General features: G+C 38.1%; 1 protein-coding gene across 5 annotated transcripts in view; it reads left to right on the top strand.

The window, feature by feature from the left end:
* LOC126248858 (SCY1-like protein 2) overlaps nucleotides 1-22,108 on the top strand; it is a 197,455-nt gene that overhangs the window by 41,659 nt on the left and 133,688 nt on the right. For all 5 annotated transcript variants that reach the window (XM_049950291.1, XM_049950292.1, XM_049950293.1 and 2 more), the window contains 2 exons: nucleotides 2,362-2,499; nucleotides 2,782-2,986. In XM_049950291.1, the coding sequence (XP_049806248.1) occupies nucleotides 2,373-2,499; nucleotides 2,782-2,986 (332 nt within the window). In that variant the 5' untranslated portion in view covers nucleotides 2,362-2,372. The remainder of the gene's footprint in view (nucleotides 1-2,361; nucleotides 2,500-2,781; nucleotides 2,987-22,108) is intronic.

Here is a 22,108-nt window from a genome sequence, read left to right as displayed (position 1 = left end):
TGCAGTTCTATAAATGTCTGACACTTACAGATTTCCAGAATGAAATTTTCACTCTGCAGTGGAATGTGTGCTGATATGAAACTTCCTGGCAGATTAAAACTGTGCTGGACTGAGACTTGAACTTGGAACCTTTGTCTTGTGGGCAAGTGCTCTACCATCTGAGCTACCCAAGCATGACTTTTAGCCTGTCCTCACAGCTTTGTTTCTGGTGGTACCTTGTTTTCCTACCTTCCAAACTTCACAGAAGTCAGTTCCTGAGTTTGAGTTTCGGTCCAGCACACAGTTTTAATCTGCCAGGAAGTTTCATTTATAGATTTCTGCAATACTTTCTCGAACTCCATGCTCCTTTGGGTACAACAGTATTGTTACAGTAGTTTGTCGAAATTTCACTTTGATGTTGCTAATGACCTGCTTGTCTGTACATGGATGTGATGGTCAACCAATCACATGGCTTTCAGGCAAATCCTCTCACTGACAGTGCCAGACTCCTTGTATGGCACTTGGCTGACTTTGAATTCAATGATTGTCATCACAAATGGAACAATTATTACATCTGGATTATCAATACTGTATACTTACTATGTCGGAAAGGCAGACCTGAATGTAGCAGAGATCTGGATTAATGAGGGCCTGATAAAGGTTCCACAGTATTTAGGATGTGCAGGTTCCTATTTTTAGAATTTGTTTGAAATTGATTTTCTGCACTTTCTACAGTGGTGTCTTTGGTTTGGTCATGAAATCACTTTCATGAGGAAAAGGTGAACAGCAAAAGCAGGTGCAACAGTAAAAAAGGTTTAGTAAAACCCCTTGACCTAGGTTTTGATGTCTGTCTTCAAAAGGATCTGTGATTAACACCAGTTACATAATGTTGTGGAGTTACATTAAAAATGTAGCCACAAGATGCAAAAGATAAAATTTACCTCCATTATAAAAAAAAAAATCAAAAAATGTTGACTGTAATAGGAAAGTGCTTCACAGCTGCACTTTATCTATATTAGTTTCTTTGAATTTTTTTTTACATAAATCCACATTATGTAACCACTGTCAATCATTCTGAGGATGTTTTTTATGTCAAAATCTATGTCAAGGGGTTTCATCTAACCTTTTTGTCATTGCATCTGATTTGACTATTTTCCACCTTTCCCTCACGAAGAGTGCATTCTACAGTTGCTGCTTCCAGCCATGTTCAAAATTTTAAAGGAATTCTTTTGTGATGTATATATTATTCCAATAAAATATTGGCGTTAAGAGCAGCTTATCTGCTGAAGGGTTAAAGGGATGAGGGGATGTCCTAGACTATTGGGTAGCAATGTGATGAGCAGTAATATTGAAATTCATTTTCTTATGAGCCAACCATATAGAATTGTCTAAATGATGACCCTTTCACCATTTGAGACTTGCATTTTGTTCTGGATATACTATAACTTTGGCTTTGTAGCAATTTTCTAGTGATTTCTCAATTTTCTTCATGAAATTACATTGCATGACCTAGCTGATGTCAAGAACATCATTACTCAATGAAACGGGGGCCAAATCTCATTACTTTAGGATATTTTTGTAAGGAAACTTCGCATCTTAACTCTTACCTGATATGGTGGTTGGTTACTTTAATGTTCCATGGATCATTTTGCACGATAAATTGTCATGATGTGATGTGAAATGAGTAATTTTACATTCATATTGCAAATTAATTTGTACTCTAAACATCACCATACATTTTCCCCCCTGAAATGGAAACAAGATAAACAGATTGAGTTAGCTACCCACCACCTTTTACACATCACAAACATAGCAATTCTTCTATGAATGAGTTGTCAAGGAGAAACTTTTTCAATTGGTTTTCAAATTGCACCTTGCTGTCTGTTAGACATTTTATATCACTGGGTAAGTTTTCAAATTTATTTATTTATTTTATTTATTTATTTATTTTTTTTCAGTGGTGTGCACCCCTTTCTGTGCTAAAGACAACCTTAATGTTTAGTAGAAAAGTGTGTTGCAAGATACTTGTCATTGGTCTATTCTCAGTGGTCAACTAATCATGTGATACTGTTAGTTTTAGCCAAACTTTTTGCACTTACTTCATTAAGGGAGTTAAAAACACGGTTGTTCAGCTTTGTGTCTGAATTCTCCTACATAAGATGTTTCATAATTGCGTTCAAAATGAATAAATAAGTTTTTTGCTTGTCTCGTTACTGTGTGGATATAATCTGATATTAAATAAAAGGCAATGGTCAATTTCTGTTTCTAAGGATATTTTCTCATTTTTGTTCATGACCCATAAAATTATCATTAAGTAACATGCCTGGCCAGTTTTCTATATTTGTAACATGACTTTTCTCATGAAAAAATTGCGTATTTCAGGCACATTCAGAATGGATGTTATAAATAAACTATATTCAACAGTGAGCACAACAGTGTCCCAGTTGTCTGGGGTGCTACCTGGTAATCCAGTTACCAGAGAATATGAAATAACATCCTATACATGCACAGCAGGACCGAGTAAGTTGGTATTTCTACCACAAACCTCCAGAAGTATTCTTAAATTACTTCTATATAAACTTTTGTGCTTATGCAGAGTCAGTACATTGTTAATCTTTGTTTATATATTTCAGTGTAAAGTGACTATTTTTATCTTGAATATGAGTTGAAATTTTGGACACTTCATATAATTGCTGATTGAATTTAGCAAATGTTTTCTTTGCATTATGTAGCACATTACGAATGTTAATTTTTCATGTAATACAGAAAAAATAATCTAAAGAGATTACTCTTTCTTTAAAGGTCAGCTGTGGAAAGTTTATAAAGGCTATAAGAAATCAACAAAACAAGATGGGTCAATATTTGTCTTTGAAAAGCGCACCTTGGAACGCTGCTCAAAAATGGAACAGGAGAGAATCATGGATCTATTAAGAAGAGGAGTGTTTCAATTGACCAGACTGAGGCATCCTCAAATATTAACAGTCCAACACCCACTTGAGGAGTCGAGGTAGTCTTTCCACTATATGGTGAAATCTACCAATAATAGCAGCTTCCTTTTAATATTATTTCACACAACATAGTTTTATCAATCTGCGTGAAGGCTTATGGACTCTTTTGATGGAGGTCAGCTTTTTAGTGGTCCACATTTCATCATGTCTGTTAAGCTAATGTTGTGCTTCCTTGACAGCCATGAACATGAATCACGATACAGAAAGTGCAAAGTTCCACAGCTCATCTGCTTGATGTAATATTATCATTGGATTCACAAATGTAGGTTAGAGTTCAGACTAGTTCTGTGCATTTGACCTCACACACACACACACACACACACACACACACACACACACACACACACACACACACACAATCAGTATTCAATTACTTCCTGAGTGCTCCATTTTGAAGGTTATCTGAGCAAACTTCAGATCTTATTAAGAGGTACTCGGGGAGTTAATCTTTACAAATTTCTTGCATTTAGTCATAGCATATAATTCTAGTGACACCTACAGTATCATTTTTACTGAATAAATATATAGAGGATGTATCATTATTGATTACTAGGACAAGAAGTCCCAAATAATGTAACTGCTTTGACAGACGTTTAAAGTTTTACTGTGAATGTGTGTTAATGGAAATTTATCATACTACAGTTCATAATCAGAAGGCCTGTATTTTTAGGGAGTAGTAGTTACACTAGCAGGGATTGAGCCAGTGGTATTTAAGTAGGAAAGTAAATATGTGGTCATGTACATTAAAAAACATGCAAGTGGGCATGTCTAACAAGACAGAATAGTAATATATAATGTATGAATGAAAACACTATTACAAACATGTTAATGCAAGTATCAAAATCTAATGACATCTACTTGGTTTTTTATTCACTGTTCTATTGTTACCTTTACTCCATTGAGCAAAGATTTTGATAAGAATTGAAATAGTCACTGCAATGAATGCTTATTTTCTTGCACTTGTTCTTTCGAGATACAAATATTCACTTAAGAGTGCATGGAGCATTTTGTATGAAAGACTGAGTAAACACTAGAAAATTACTCCACAAAAGTTAACAAAGGTGGGAACGGTTATGGTTCTGTAATTCATTAGAATTAGAGTGGAATATTTCTGCACTAGGAAGATGAACCTAGATGGGTAAATAACTGGGGAGAAAAATGGGTTCTCAACACAGTGAAATTAGAATAATTGTTACTTGAACATTAAGTTACCGGTCCGTGCTAGTGTGTACAGTACTAAACTTTAATTGTACTGAAGGAGGTTGCTGTGGTGATCTTACATTGCAAAAAGTATGAAGTCATAATGCATGATCATGCCCTTGATGTAAAATGCTCTTAAGTCTTCTTAACTTCAGAATTTTAAAATTCAGAGGAAAAACTATAAATGCCATGGTATAATTGCTAATGTACATCTGCATCAGACATAATTAATCCACTTGCTGCAATTTTTGAGTCAATAAGCACTCATGATGGGAAAAATTGGGATGATGGCACCAACTGTGTCTATCACAAAAGATCTTTTGTGCTACTTCACACTGAACCATCTTTTACACTCCCAGGCACAAACCTTTTGTTGAGGAGGGACATTCCTCCAGATTGTAAATTTCATGCAGTCCTACATTCCCTATGCATGAACTAGTCATACATATAATACTTCAGCACATGTGCATAATAACAGAACACAGTTTTATAAAAGTAGATTTTTGTTAAATAACTTCACTGAAAATTAAAACTATTTTAATGTGAGTTGACATTATAACACTATCACTTGAAAATATTGAATTTACACAAGAGGTAAATTCATATCATGCACAGAGTAACAAAAACATCAAAAAGCCAAAAACACAACACATTACCATGCCTGAAACTGGAGGAAAATTGTTGGCATTCAAAATGGCTTTCTCACCTTGAAATTGGTAAATACAGCTCCTGTGTTTTAAAGGTACTGTTAAAGCATTCTTCCTGCAAAAGAGTGACATGTTCAGGCAATGATGGAGGTGGATAGTGATCACACTCAAAGGTAAACCAGAATGGCTCAATTTTGAGATCCCATGAATGGGGTGGCTATGGGAGATAAGACAGATCCTCTTGCTCACAGAACCAGTCCTGGATGATGATAGCTGTGTGAATAGGGGCCCTGTCATCTTAGAACATAGCATTACTGGGGAACAAACATTGGACCATAGTGTGACGGTTCGCCTTCTTTGTTTCTTGCCCTCAGTATTGACATGCTGGCTGAAAAAAAAATACGGTGTGGAAATGCAGTACTGTTTACTGTAAATGATGTACCTGACAAGTGCACATTTGCATTTCACAGTTGTTTATTTTCTCTTTTCACAACCTCCCTTATACACATTCAATAAGGCCAGTGCACTAGTGTTTAACTTTCGATAAGCCTCATTAAGTTTTCAGGCAAGCATCCACATACTGCTACAATAGTTTACTGTTCAATATCTATGAGCAATAAAAACCTAATCACAAAGTTCACAGTTCTTGAAGAATAGAAAGGTACATATGGAGACACGCCCATTGTTTTAACACTGGCATAATTGTGTAACACTTATTTCACAGATAAGTTGATTCATTGTTGTTCTAACAGGTTTATCGCCTGAAACTCAGCTGTGGACTGACTTGGGACAAAAAATTGGGCCTTGTAGCTTGAAATTTAGTGCGGGCGTGAATGCGAGATGCTTTTAATAGTTTCCACAATGAAATATGGTCTCAAAATGTGGTAGAAAACCCAGAGAGATTCTGGTTGTGTGTAAAGTACACCAGTGGCAAAAAGTCAATACCGTCACTGTGCAATAGCGATGAAAATGTTACCAATGATGATGCCACTAAAGCGGAATTACTAAATACAGTTTTCCATAATTCCTTCATGAAAGATAAAGTACATATCCTAGCATTTGAAACCAGAACCGCTGTTAGCATGAGTGACATAAAAGTAGATATCTTAGGTGTTGTGAAACAACTCAAACCACTTAAGAAAGAAAAGTCTTCAGTCCAGATGGTATACCAATCAGGTTCCTTTCAGAGTATGCTGACACAATAGCGCCTTTCTTAGCAACTGTGTACAACCGCTCACTTGACAAAAGGCCTGTTTCTAAAGACTGGAAAGTAGCACAGGTCACACCAATATTCAAGAAAGGAAATACGAGTAACCCATTGAATTACAGACCCATATCACTGACCTCAATTTGCAGTAGGATTTTGGAGCATATACTGTACTCGAACATTGTGAATCACCTTGAAGAAAATGACTTATTGATATATAACCAAGAAGGATTCAGAAAATCTTCCTTGTGCAACACAGCTAGCTCTTTATTCCCATGAAGTAACTAGTGCTGTTGACAAGGGCTCAGATAAATTCCATGTTTCTAGATTTCCAGAAGGCTTTTGATACCGTTCCTCACAAGTGACTATTAAATCACGTGCATATGGAGTATAGTCTCAGATGTGACTGGATTTGTGATTTCCTCTCAGAGGGGTTACAATGCGTAATTATCAACGGTAAATAGAGTAGAACAGAAGTGACATCTGGCATTCTGCAAGGTAGTGTCATAGGCCTTCTGCTGTTCCTGATTTTCATAAATGATCTAGGTGATAATCTGAGCAGCCCCCTTAGATTGGTTTGCAGATGACACTGTAATTTACCGTCTAGTAAAATCATCAGATGATAAATTCCAATGACATGATCTAGAGAGAATTTCTGTATGGTGTGAGAAGTGGCAATTCGCACTAAACAAATAAAAGTGAGGTTATTCACATGGGTACTAAAAGAAAGCCGATAAATTTTGGGTATACGATAAATCGCACAAATCTAAGGGCTGTCAATTCGACTAAATGCCTAGGACTTACAATTACGAGCAACTTAAATTGGAAAGACCACATAGATAATATTGTGTGGAAGGCGAAACACTGAGCTTTGTTGGCAGAACACTTAGAAGATGCGACAAACCCACTAGAGACAGCCTACATTACACTTGTCCATCCTCTGCTGGGATATTGCTGTGCAGTGTGGGATCCTTACCAGGTAGGATTGACAGAGGACATCAAAAAAATTTCAAAGAAGGGCAGGTTGTTTCATGTTATTATGCAATGGTGAGAGTGTCACTGAATTGATACGTGAGTTGGTGTGGCAGTCACTGAAACAAAGGCAGTTTTCTTTGTGGCAAGCTCTATTTACGAAATTTCAATCACCAAATTTCTCTTCCAAATGCGAAAATTTGTTGACACCCACATATGTAGGGAGAAATGATCATCACAATAAAATAAGAAATCAGAGCTCGAGCGGAAAGATTTAGGTGTTCCTTTTTCCCATGCGCCATTCGAGAGTGAAATGGTGAAGTAGTACGAAAATTGTTCGACGAATCCTCTGCCAGGCACTTATGTCTGAATTGGAGAGTAACCATGTAATGTAGATATATCCTCAAAATAGGTACTGAAACTACACATTGTTTGAAGTTAAATTTACAGAAATTACAATTAAAACCTAACTCATTAAATTAACTGAATACATAGAAAGATTATTTCTTTCTAACAGTTTCTTTGAATAAGTGTTAAGCCAAATTATTTAAGTCATGAAATTAACAAATATAAGTACACAAACAATGCCTTGGACAAAACTGTTAATTACTTTGGTATTAAGTGCTGGCTTTACTAACATGTTTTCAGATAGACAAATATATGCTTCAAGATTACTGGTATTTTGTCTTCCAAATGTTTATAATTAGTACAGTATTTATATTTGTTTATATGTCAACAATAGAATTTAAGTTATGAAACAATCCCTGTATGTGGTAGAAATTAATATGGTGCCTCCTGAAACACCAAACACATCATATAGCATGGTTATGGAAGCACCCATAATACACACAGTGTACCCCTGTTCCAATGCACTTAGCTCTGACATGATATGCTTTCAACTACATAGAACACTGTTATGACCATGACTGACACTTGCAACCTATTGAGGATGCTGCACAGATGCTGTTTGTCAAATACAATAGTGTAACCTGCAGGCTTGGCTGGCATCTGCATTTATGTTGAAGCTTGCATTATTGGGTGTTACCATATTTTTGTCCATTCTATGTGATCTTTGAAAGAGAAGTCCCATTTTACAGTAGACATTAACTGGGTTAAGGACTGCGCTGTAACTATTCCATGTGTGTACCATATTTTTCATTACAAAATGGCAAAGCTGAAAACTCATCCTGGTTGTGTCTCTGTAGCCCACTTCTGTTAGTTAATCCAACTATAATTATTGTCTGCTTAGTTATTGAAAATAACCTTCTCAAATGTTAAATTTGAATTTGTTATTTAAATATTTTCTGAATGTTGCAGTGGAAATTTTTGTGACTATGAATAGTGAACAATGCAATATTGTACATAATTTATTTGAAGTTTGAAGAAAAAGATGAACTGTGTGGATAAACAACTGTGCACTGCACAGAGGAAGGGCCATGGTGTGAACAGTAGTAACAAATCAACTAATCAACTGTTGACACCTCTCTCTCTCTCTCTCTCTCTCTCTCTCTCTCTCTCTCTCTCTCCCCCCCCCCCCCTCAATTTTGTTGCAGTCCCATTTCTTGGGCCTTGTTTTTGATAAAAAGCTTACGTGGCTTCCCCATACTTGCCACCTGAAGACTACCTGCATGTGGAAGTTTAATGCTCTCCACCTCTTGGCCCACACATCTTCGGGTGCAGACTGTGCTACTCTTATCCATCTCTACCATTCTCTGGTCTTGTCGAGAACGGATTATGGTTGTCAGGCTTAAGGCTCAGCAGCTCATACCACTTTGAAAATACTTGACCCTGTTCACCATTGTGGGGTGTCTATGGGACTAGTGCGAAAAGCAGCAATAACCAGTCTCCTCGCAGAAGTGGGATTCCCCATCTACAAATACATCAAAGCCAACTCCAGGTTTCTTAAGCAATCGCCGTTTGCAGATTCCTGACCATCCCGTGTACCCTGTCCTCTTTGAAAACGAGTGATGTCTAACTTCTGGTAACTGCCTATGGGCAGGATTGCCAGTTGGAATGAGTCTCACTTCCCCCGTCAGGATCTCCATATCCACTCACTCCTCCCACAACTCCCTTGGATGGTGCCTAGACCATGGATTAGGACAGACTTATTCCAGGGTCTTGAGGTGTCTGTTGCCCCTATGGTCTTCTGGTGTCTTGTATGTTCTATCCTTCAGGAATTCCAGGGTGCTAGAATCTTCTACACTGATGGTCCTAAGATAAGGTGGGATATGCTTCCATGTCTCCTTCAGGTTTAAAACACCATTTATTGATGGGATCATGTGTGTTCCCAGCAGAGCTGCTAGCCTTTAACAGGGCTCTACATTTTGTTACCCAGACCTCCACAGTGTTGTACTGATTCAATGAGCAGCTTGCAGGCTATAGACCGATGCTACTATAGTCACCCTTTGGTCTTCGCTATCTCTTACCTTCTCTCTGCCCTTGGCTGTGCCACCTACTGTTTTTCTCTGGGTCCCAAGTCATGTGGGCATACCAGGGAATGAACTGGCTGACCGCTTGGCTAATGTCAGATACTTATTCCCATTCCTTCCAGATTCCAGGTGCAGATATGTGGATTCACATCAAATATCTTTCTGCCTGAGAGTGGAATATCTCCTGCACTACTGCTCTCACTAATAAATTCCACACAATCGAAGAGATTACTGCAGTTTGTTGCTGTTTCTTCTGCTCCTCTTGGAAGGAGTTTAGTCGTAAACTGTCTATGCATTAGTCATACCAGGCTCAACTATTGTTTACTCTTGCATTACAAGCCACACCCACAGTGTGGTTGCAGAACCAGACTGACTGTATCCCATACATTGCTGGAATGTTTCCATCTTTTGGCTGTTTGTATTAAGTATAGGCTTCCAGTTTCCTTATCTTTAATATTAGCAGATGATTCAGGAATGGTTGAACTGGTCTCTAGTTTCCTCTGTGAAAGTAGTTACTATTTCCAGATATATAAGGTTTTGCTTTACTCTTGGAGCAGTATTTTTGTGCTTCGGACCTTCTTTGTTTCCTCGTTCTAGGACCCATGAACACTTCCTCATGCAGACTGCTCTTTTATCCCTGTTTTTCCAGTTTTTAGATTTGCTCTATCCTTTTATGCCTTCTGTTGTTTTAATTTCCTTGTTTTGTAGTTTCTCTTCTGACTGGGTCTGTCCAATTTTAGTGTGGACCATCTCTTTCGCAAGTAACTTTGTAATTAGGGGACTGATGACCTTGCTGTTCAGGCCCATAAACACGACCCCCCCCCCCCCCCCAAATAATCAATCAATTGCTAACAAAGTTGTGTTATGTGGTGCATTACAAATTTACATGTTGTACATGATTCTTGAAAACCTTCAGCTGACCAAATGTGATACTGTAGGTATTAAACTAGATTATATTCACAATTGTTTATTTTGGAAGCTAGTTAGTGGGGGTATTAAAGTATCAGCAAATTTTGCTCACACATGGAAAAGTTAGTGATGTGCCAGTTCATAATGCAGGATATGGAAATAGGAACATTAATGCATATGATCAGCTGTCATGACTGAGGTTTACCTGAAAATTCAAATTTGAATGTTCATTTTCATAAAAGGGAAAGATAACTGCAAAACAGACTTGCCCTAAACTTGACAAAGAGCTCAGGCACTTCATACAAAAGTAGCAATTCAAAACACACTAAACTGTTGGAATATATTAATTTGGCACCACACAATGTTATATCAAACAAATTAATTCAGCTTGTAAGGAAATTGAACAGGGTGAGCAAGTGATGAACTCTGAAGTGTTCAATGTTTTTGTTTCACCTTTAGCCCTGCCTTGGAAAAATTATATTAATACGCTCTTCATTTTCATAATTTTTTGACATTGATTCGGTTCTTAAATCATAAACAGAATCAAATTCCTTTCTGCTGACAATCCCTTTGTCTTCAGAGAGACTTGCTTTTGTGAAACAGTGCTATCTTCCCAATCTAATGTTCTGCTGAGAGAGAATCCTTGCCAGCTTTTAACTGTGAGGTGCAAAAAGGCTTGTTTAACAGACTAAAATAGTAGTTAGGTAACACTGTGGCAACACTCAGGTGTTGTCATAGAAATGCAAACAAAATTGCGTTATATTGTTAGTTGTCGCAAACACACAAAGCCAATTTTAACAGCCACAGATCTCTGGCTGAATGGGCTGAAGGTAGTGAGTCACGGTTGAGAGTACTTGGAGTTAGTGTTGAAAATTTTGTCAAAAGATGAACTCGCAGTTGATAGTGCAGGGATTTTAATGTGCACTGAAAAGAATACGCACAGATAATTTGTGTTTAGCCTTTGAGTAACTTGTTAGAAACGCAGCAGCACAGTATAATCAGCTGTGGTCTTCCATTTCAGGTTGTAAACAATTAAAGACCAGTTGGTATGCAATGAACATTCAGGGCTGTCTGGTTGTGGTCATAGCACACCTATATCACACACTTCTGTGAATTTTTTTCATTTTAATTACACAGTTGCAGATTTTTCTTGCCACTGTAGGAAGGAAGGAACCTAGAATACACTGGTTCTCATGTGTTGCTGTGACAGTTACAGTAGCATTCACTAGAGAAGACAAGTACTGTGCCAAAATTTTAGCAAGCTGCTGCTGCTGCTACAGCTACATTTAATCTGACAACTCCATGTCAATTGTTTTGAGTGTTTCTGGGCTTAGAAAGTAAAGTGGACAATGTGCTACATCTATGAATATTTTTATGCACACAACTGGATTCAGATTTGTTGGAATCATATAGGACAATTCAATTCCCAGGGTATTCATAAAATTTATGCACAATGTGGTGGTACATAAATTTCTGTAACCACCACCTAGCTGCTTCTCCTCCTGCACTGAAGTGCAGCTTGTGCCTCTACATTGATTGGTCAGTCTACATACACACAGTATGATGGCTAGCCAATCTGTTTATTGCATCACTTTCATGATGTCAAGGACAGTGCCTTTCCTTCATTATATAACTCAAGTTGAAAGTAACGTTTTTTTGTTGAAATAATATGCAGTATTTCACTCTGAATTAATTTTAGCCTTTTTGTTAGTTAAAATCTCACAATCTTCTTTAATGCATTGTGTGTTCTCAGTTTTTCCTTTAAGTGGCAACACTTCATGCATTTTGTTTTACCTCACAGTAGTGTTTTTGAAGAACATTTATTGATTTGTCCTATTTAGTGGTAAATCATCTACGTATATAAATCCTTAGTTGCATTAAACATGACAATTGTAATAGGTTTGCAATGAATTTAGATAGATGTGATGCCCAAACCCTATAAGGAATAGATTGTGTCCTCAGTGAGCACACTCATACCACGGACTCAATGAAATTGACATTCCATATCAGTGAGGTTACAAATGTTCCTTGGATATGGACACCAGAAAGCATAGAAGTTATCATTGTTGAGGAATATGAACCCAAGATAAAGTATTTCTTTTATATTGAGGCAAAGGCAAGAATATACAAAACCATATTGAGAACAATTATGATGTACTGGTTGCACATTTTTACTTTGCCCCTCTGAGATTGGTGTAAATCAGACTTCGTGCCACTCTGGAATGTTTATGCTAGTTGCCAACCTTAACTATGTATCAGTATTGTTAAAATAAGTAACAGTAAGTAGCTGCTGTGAATATAATGTAGATTCGTGTGTGGTTTTTTGTGTAGGGATTCTTATTATTTACAGAAATTAGCTAAGAAGCTGTACCTGGTCCTTCTGGCAACTTGCCACCCACTTTTGTCACTTTTACAATGCATTAAACCTTTACAGGTTTGTTTCTTTTATAGCTGGCTGCTCGGGAAGTAGGTAGGGCTTGTCTCAGCAGCCAATGCCCTAAGAGCTGACCACAAGCTTCCATTCCCAGCATCCCTTGCTGAGGGACCTTGTAAAAGTGTGTAATCAGTACATAGCTGAGGCAAGGCTAGAAACATAATACTTGTAGACCACAGAAATGAAAATGCTTTAAAGAATTACAGGAAAAATGCTGATGATACAGAGAAGTGAAAGAATTACAAAAGATGTAAAGTGGACTCCATTAGTGGGTATGTAAGAGAAAGTGTGACTATAACACAGGATTATGACTGGAAGATCATCAAAATCATAAGAAATAAATTACCAGCCAGTAAAACAAATATTGGCACTCCAAGGGAAAGATTCAAGCTACTGAAGGAAACTGGCTTAAGAAGAAGAAGAAGAAGAAGAAGAAGAAGAAGAGCCACTTTGCACTTGCCTCCACACTAGTGTGCTTGACTGTTATAGTTCGGAATTTATCTATGTATATTATCACAGCTAAGAAATCAAACATGAATGATGATTGACAACCTCAGCTGCCGACAGGTGTTGATATACCTCTATGTGGACAGCTGAAAATGTGTGCCCCGACCGGGACTCGAACCCGGGATCTCCTGCTTACATGGCAGAAGCTCTATCCATCTGAGCCACTGAGGACACAGATCAATAGCGCGACTGCAGGGACTTATCCCTTGCACGCTTCCCGTGAGACTCACATTCCCAACTGTCCACAATTCTATATATGTATTGTACCTTATAGACATTTGCCCACCCACTCATTACTCGCACACGCTTTGGCGATTCCCGTAAGAGTTTGGGCAACCTGTGCGCATTCGCACAGACGGTCAATGGCTGGGTAGCCTTTAACTACACATACGAAGACAGTAACTTGTTCTCGAAGCATGCAAGGGATAAGTCCCTGCAGTCGTGCTATTCATGTGTGTCCTTGGTGGCTCAGATGGATAGAGCGTCTGCCGTGTAAGCAGGAGGTCCCGGTCGGGGCACACATTTTCAGCTGTCCACATAGAGGTATATCAACAACACCTGTCGACAGCTGAGGTTGTCAATCATTTATTCCAGGGAAAAGCTGCACGGTCATCAACAGTAACTGTTCTTTCGAGAACAAGTTACTGTCTTCGTATATATAAAATCAAACATGTTTGATGGTTTTAAATGTCTATTAATTCACTGAACTGGCTGAATGGTGATCACTTTCCAAGAGCATGGTTGCCAAGAACTGTTATTGTCAACCAGGAATTAAAAATACTGCTTATGCACAAATTTCCAGGTGTTGACAGATGTGTAGGCAAATGTTAGACTAGACTGTCACATAGATGTAAAAATTCATTGGGGTAACATAATACTCAGTTTTTGAGGCATTTAGTATTTTTCTTAGTGCAGCTCTGCAGAATGGAAGTGATTATTTGCTGTTAACAATTAAATTTGAATTGTTTGTTATAGTGTTATTTTCTTTAGTTATGTGGTTTCTTATAACTTGAATTTCAAATCAGTAGTGAGTGTGAGGTAGATTGTAATGAAGATGGTTTTAAAGGAGCTGAAGTTGGTCTGTGCCATTGTCTTGTTGGATGTGGGGACAGATATGATATTGGTGATTCTTTCCTGAATAGTAGCAGCAGTGTGTAATATTGTTTATTCATTTAAAGATTTGTAATTGTTTACAAGGTATAATGGAAATGTCTGTACTGAAAATAAAAAAAAATTGCACCTCCATAATTTTTGAAACCAAAGACCATGAAATTAATCAGTCTTGAGGGCAACTGTTTCACAAATGAACTTGTCAATTTCTTTTGAATGAGGGGTCAACGTCCCACATTTATTTCTCAAAGGTTTTTCAGAGTTGTTTCTCAGTTTGTGGTGGTGATTCTGTAGTGGATAATGAAGTAACATCTTATGTAAAAGTTTCCTGAATTCCTCATCATGTGTAAATATTTAAAATTTTCTGTTAGACAAGTAGTTGTATGCTTTTTCTTAAGGATTGAGTTCACTGTAGTAATGTTATCATACATGCTAGGCTCCTTTGCTTACTTTTCATGCCCAGGAGTGGCTGATAAATGAAGACTCTTACACATGATAACTTACGAAAAACTATGTGTAAAGACTGTTTGGACCTGTCATCTGAAACCCTACATATTTCCAGTTTCAGCATCCTTCACAATTTTTTTGTGTTCCAAAAGATTGTTAGGGAATTTAATACACTTCAACAAAAGATAAATTTTCAGTGACTATCCTTTGTAGGTGACCATGCCAGCTTGGAAGGCAGTGTCCCTTGATCACCAGTCATATGTGGCTGATGTTGTTACTGATATGTTTTGAGTTTAGAACATTCTAGTTGAAACTTTGATCTGTCAACTTTGATGAAACCTTGGTTTCAAACTACTGAAACCACAGGTGAAGTTGGTGAAATTTCAGTTAGTCAGGACCTTTCAGATTGTCTGTGACCTACCTACTGTGAAGTCTATGCTTAAGTCTCTCTGGTACTACTGTAGGCTGTGCATTGAGCCAGTGGATGTGCAATTACCAAATATTACACAAAGAAGGGGTGTTTCTGGTACTCCTGTAAGAGTATGAGAAAACATAAGAGGCTCATTTAATATTTTATAGTGTATGTTGGGGCAGACCTTACATTTGAAAGAAGAGCAGTTTCTCTGAGAACACTATTGTAATTGCAAAATGCACTGCCCACACAAGCACCATTGCACAGTGGTTAAATGGCACTTTAAATCCAAATGTCTGGTGTTTGATCTCCAGTCCATCATAGGCTACTTAGTCACATCACTTCATTCACTTTTGGTAATGACTCATGAATGTGAAAAATGCTAGTATGTACCATAGTGTCCACAACTAAACTCTAGAAGTGTCTAGAACTGGCTGGGTCAGTCAGTTCAAAGGTCAAAAGCATCCCATCTCCAACACTACCGTGCCTAGTACAGTATTGCAGTGTTCAGACCCATTCATGATGTGGACAATGTCAAAATAAAGATCAGATGTGTGCAATTCTAAAAACTGGAAATAAATCTCTTTATAAATAGTTAACTTGCTGCAAGTTTAACCCCTAAACTTAATGATTCTTTTAAAATTGTCCCAAAAATATGTTGTTAATTAAAAAATCCTGGAATGAATGACATTATGAATGGACATGTCCAGTTTTAAAGCTCAAAATGAGTTATAAAATTTTGAAGATCACCAAAATAAAATCCCATGTATACTCGAGTGCTGGGCTTTGGCTTAAATATCCTGGAACTTGAAGCAGTTTTTAGTTTGTGTCTCTGTGAAGTCTGTAGTTAGTTCCCTGTGAACATAAATCTTGGAGCTGGCTGGAGCACAGTGGATGTATTCATCTCATAGCACTGACCAACATTTGTCACTCACCAGACAGTTTTGTTATGTTCACTAGTGAAGTAACATCACATTCTTCACTTTGAGCCACTAAATTCAATGTCAGGCTCAGGATAACTAGTCATGCTTTTCTGAAATCGTGTAAACAGTAATATAGGAGAGTCTGAAAGTGCATGTTTAGAGTATCCAAAGCTGTGCACAAAGACTGATGTCTAGTGGCAACAACCTTAACTGAAACATGGTAACCAGGTGCTCTAGAGTGGCTGAACACTTAACTGTCAGTGCTGAAAATGATAAAAGTTGGGTTTTATGTTTTTGAAGGTCTTTCCTTAACACATTTGCTGTGGCTGACGTTTGTTTCCACGATCAACACGCCAGTGCAGGTAACTCTTATAAGCGGCGCATTTGCTAGCTGAGTACTCAGGCTGGTTTGTTCATCTGTGCACTTGTGTTAGCTGAAGCAACACGTAACGTTTGCCTGTCTGAAGTTGTGTTTTTGTCTTTAGTCCTCTGTCTTGTGCATTGTTTGCAATGGTTGCAAATCAACACTCTGGCACTTTTTAACTCAAAAACAGTAAGAAGAGTGAACAATATGATCATCAGTTACTGAGTTTGTTAGAAGATAGTGATGTTGAGTTCAGAGGGGACAAACCAAAGGAGGGTGGCTGGAATTTGGAGACTGCAGAAACATATCATAGTGATGAGTGTGGAAGCAGAAATGTAGAATGTTTCGCGACAGTTCGGAATCGGACGATACGGACGACAATGACGAGGAAATTGCAGACTAAAGAACCCACACTCGCAGAAGTAAGCAAAGTAGGTGTGGCTTGGTATGGAGAACCACATGAGATGCAGTATCATCCACTTACAAAAGTAGAATGTTTGCAGATAAATCCTGCTGGCAATACACCAATGGGTCTCGTTAGGCTACTGGTTACAGATGACATGCTGCAGCTCGTAGTTGAAACAAACGGTAACACACGTAATATATTTGTGAGCAAAAATATGAAAGAGGGCTGTAAGATTAGTAATGGGAAACCTGTAAGTATATGAGAAATACTAGTCTTCCTGGGTATTTCATTACACTTGGGTAATGTCAAATATGCCCGGTTACAAGACTACAGGAAGAAAGACCTGCTGTTAGAAAATAGAGGAATAGCGATGAGTATGGGCAGACAGATATTTGCTTATGCTCACTGCATTTTGCAATATATGTAGTAGAGACTGAAACCAGATGATTGACTATATAAGGTACACCCTATATTGAATTATTCTAACAGAAGGATGTCAGGTGTTTTATCCAGGTCAGGATCGATCTTCAGATGAATCAATAATTCTTTGGAGGGGACGACTGTCATTTAGAACAAAGGAATAAAGATGGCATCAAATTGTATATGCTAAATGATCCAGATGGTTTTGTAAATAAGTGCACTATGTACACGGTGATGTGTGGTGGTATGGGGGAAAGGGCATGCTGTTAGAAGATAAGCTGCATGTTGGCCATGACGTTTACATGGGCAATTTTTACAACAGCTTTGTTTTAGCTAAAGCCCCGTTGAATGCAAAAACACATTGCACTGGAATACGAAGGGTAAATAGGAGAAATACCACTAAAGACGTATGTGCAAAACTGGGGAAAGGAGACACTGTTGCACAATATTCGGATGACATAGTGATCGGCAAATGGAAGAATAGATGAGGTCTCCTATGTTTCCACAGAATAGTCTAAATACGATGGGAAGTGTACTGAATGCACGCCAGCAAATAGTCTCAAAACCACTGCCAATTATCAAATATAATAGTTGTATGTCTTGAACTGGTAGGCAGGACCAGATGTTGTATTATTTATGTGAACGAGACTATCTGCTAGCCGAAGAAATTCTTCCATGTAGCTGACATGCTAATGTTAAATTCACATTACCTATATAATAAATACTCAGGTCATAAAATGATCTATGCTTATAGAATACAAATAATAAAGGGAGTACTCCCACCAATGGATGTTCCAAAAGGTGTGTGTAACAAATATCACACGCACACGCACAATACGATAGGCGATAATGTCTCTATCAACAAAACTTTAAAGTCCAGGTACGTTAGGAACTCCCGTACCTCCACGTACAATGGCTACAGTGAGCCAACCATTACCGTGATCAAAAGTATCATTAATGTCAATACTAAAATTAAGTGTCCGTCGACAAGGGCAGTAGCAGCAACACTCTTAACTGGTATGCGGTTCTTCTTGTCTCCAGATGTTATGGCGAACTCTGTTCTCGATAGTTTTATAAACTGTCTGTTTAGAACGACGACGAATTCTCCTGTAAGGCATCGTGGCGGCGTTCAATGCAGTTGCCTGTGCAGCAGCAGCAGCAGCGCGTGCAAAAGCAGGACGCAATTGAAGGGAAGAAGCAAGTTATGAGGAAACGATGTACTATGTGTGCCGCACGGGGCAAGTGTACAGATACACCATACGTGGGCATAACGTGTCCAAACAAACCTGTATTCTGTTGTAACTGCTGCACAATTACACATCCGTAATGTAATGGTATGTCGTGTCTTCAGAGGAAGATCTGTTCGTGTTTGATTTGTAAAGTGTTTGTTTTAGTTGATAGCCAAGTAAAACATTGTTACATTGATTGCCCAGAACATGAGGTTTCTGTACAGTATGTAGACTTATTTGTGGTTTGCTATAAAAACATCACCTCTACACCTTGCAAACTTATTTATGTGGGATTGGGTTTCCGTAGCGCCACATTGCAGATGAGTCTCCTTTCTTTTTCTCTGTTTGTTAAACCTTTGGTGTTTTCAGACTAATCCTTTCTCAATGGAGTGGATTTATCGCTTGTTTGAATTGCATTTTCTTTCCAGTTTGCAATAAAATCAATAAATCGGAAGTGGTGTTAGAATTGTTTGCAATAAATGAATATGACGCTTGTAAACGTCAGACAGAATGCAGCATTTATTACATGATCAGCATGCAGCTAAAGCGTACTTATGTTTCTGTATCTAGCAACACTCTTTCGCAGATGCTATATTCACTGTCAATATTACGTATGTGGAAAACCTGAACTTACAAGTTTCGCAGGGGTGTGATTTCAGCTATCTGCTCACGTGCGCTTAAGTGTCCGCCTAGAGCATCAGTGGCCTGCAGTGGTGACTGCAGTGAACGTATCAAGTTGCTATAGTATACTCAGGATTTTTAAGTTTCTGTCGAAATAATAAAGATGAGATCTCGGGGTTTCGAGTTAAGGGGTTAATGTCAGTAAAGTGTTCCTTTACACAAGTGTTCAGTATCATTAATTTATCTGTGTCCACTTCAAAACTAAAAATATTTGTTTCTTCAAATTTATTTGTAATATTCACACTTCTTGCAAAATAAAATTGGTTGTATCCTACTTAAGAATGCCAGTTTTGTATAATTAAATGTTGGAGTTGGAGGGTTTGTTTGCTTGTCAGAAAGTTAGATTTTTTTATATGAATATATGATAGATATTGTATCCAAATGTCTCACTTATGATTGACACGTTAACTGACATGGGACTGCTAGTGGACACAACAGAGCCCCAGGCCAGGCCACGCCAGTTCGCATTAACAAAAACTTTGGTAATCACATAAAATAAAGATTCTTACATCCTCTTTATTTGTACATGTACTTAATAGGAAAAACTGACAAAGGGAAAAAAACCTAAGATGCAGATAAGTATCAGTGCACCATGTGGATGCCGGCTGCTGCTGGTTAGTTATCTCACAAGAAGAATTAGAAACAAAAGCTAGTTGTGAACAGTACATACTCTATAATAAAAAGTTAAATAATCACATCTACAATATACAGGGTGATCAAAAAGTCGGTATAAATTTGAAAACTTAATAAACCACAGAATTATGTAGATAGAGATAAAATTGACACACCTGCATGGAATGACATAGGGTTTTATTAAAACAAAAAAGTTCACAATGTCAGACAGGTGGCACTAGACAGAAAAACTGCTACTGTGACAAGTGAGAGGTACGCCGATATGTTACAGAATCGCATCATCCCCAGCCTGGCTGATAAACGCCTGCTGGAACGTACGATGTTTGTGCAGGATGGCGCTCCACCCCATATTGCTAGACGCGTGAAAGATCTCTTGCGCGCGTCGTTTGGTGACGATCGTGTGCTCAGCCGCCACTTTTGTCATGCTTGGCCTCAGACCTCAGCCCGTGCGATTATTAGCTTTGGGGTTACCTGAAGTTGCAAGTGTATCGTGATCAACAGACATGTCTAGGGATGCTGAAAGACGACATCCTACGCCACTGCCTCACCATAACTCCGGACATGCTTTATAGTGCCGTTCACAACATTATTCCTCGACTGCAGCTATTGTTGAGGAATGATGGTGGACATATTGAGCATTTCCTGTAAAGAACATGATCTTTGCTTTGTCTTACTTTGTTATGCTAATTATTGCTATTCTGATCAGATGAAGCACCATCTGTCGGACATTTTTTGAACGTTTGTATTTTTTGGTTCTAATAAAACCCCATGTCATACCAAGCACGTGTGTCATTGTACCTCTACCTACATTATTCCATGATTTATTCAGTTTTCAAATTTATATTGACTTTTTGATCACCCGGTACAATTGATTAGGCAAGTAGAATTGATGATGCAGATATGCAGCAATCGGCGAATACAGAGGTCGGCAGAGGTGTCAGTGTGAGACTACATTCTTTGCTCATTCCAAAACTTCAGACCTTCTATGAGTTTCAAAAGTCTCAAGGTAACACTTGTGGTATCTTTCACACATTTATTTTTTTCCTTGTTTAACTGTCTGGTAGTGGCCTTCTGTATATTGTGATATTGGACTGTTACGTTGTGGTAATCTTTGTATACTCCTGAAAAACATTGAGCAAGATATTGTACCCTAGTTCCTGCATACTGGTGTCAACTCAGTCATGGAATAAAAGTTAATGCATATTACTGCAAGAAATATGCAGCAAGTAGAACTGTAAGAAGCCACAACTGCAATTGGGACTAAATTAGTCTGCAACCCAAGATTTCATTTACAGGTCATGTTCATCCAAAGTAGGTTTCATTAAAATGCATGTGACTGACATTACATAGTGAAGCTTGTTGTCACCAATAGGCTCATGGCTTCATATGTGAGTGCAATGCCCATTGGCAGCCTTGTGGTAGTCAAGTTAAAATAGAAGGCAGTCAGCTCAGCCTGTACCTTTGAATGTCCTGAGCTTCCTGTCCGAATGGAAGGAGTCACTCTGAGCAAAATTGTGAGATCTCCACCTCATGAAAACCTACTCTGAACATGCATCTGGATGCTACATAATTTTATGATGAAAATATCTAATAATAGTTTCTTAACAAGCTCTTTAATGTATTTCTCCCAAGTACATTCTTAAATTGTTTTTGTGTGAAGTGGGAAATGTAGATTTCTGCTGCTTGGACACCTGATATGGAAAGCTTCCTTTGAAACATTTTGAAGAGCAACTTTTCAGAGTGCTGCTGTATTGTAGGCTCCCATGGACACAAGCATTCACATTAATGAAATGGTGTATTTTGGGCCCTTTTGAAGAATGAGTCTACACTTTTAAAACTTTTTACTAATTACCCGAATATCGCAACTATAGTTGTATGGTACGAATTTTCACTCTGTAGTAGAGATTCAATTGATTCTGGAAACCATCCCCCAGGCTGCGGCTAAGCTGTGTGTCCGCAATAGCATTTATTTCAAGACTGTGAGTCCTGCAAGGTATGTAAAAATGCTGTGAAGTTTAAGGGGTAGATGAAGTGAAGCTGTGAGGTGGATCTGTCACATTTGGATAGCTTCCTACAAAAGGCTAAGATGCCAGGTTTGAATACTGGCCTGCCACACAGTTTTAATTACCTAGAAAATTTCAAACAGTTTAGTGTTTGTTAAAATTACTTTCAGAAAAAATTGTACAACACT

Source organism: Schistocerca nitens, chromosome 3, assembly GCF_023898315.1.
Source record: "Schistocerca nitens isolate TAMUIC-IGC-003100 chromosome 3, iqSchNite1.1, whole genome shotgun sequence".
Taxonomy (NCBI): domain Eukaryota; kingdom Metazoa; phylum Arthropoda; class Insecta; order Orthoptera; family Acrididae; genus Schistocerca; species Schistocerca nitens.
Note: the sequence above shows the minus strand (reverse complement) of the source record. Positions and strands in the feature narration are given on the sequence as shown.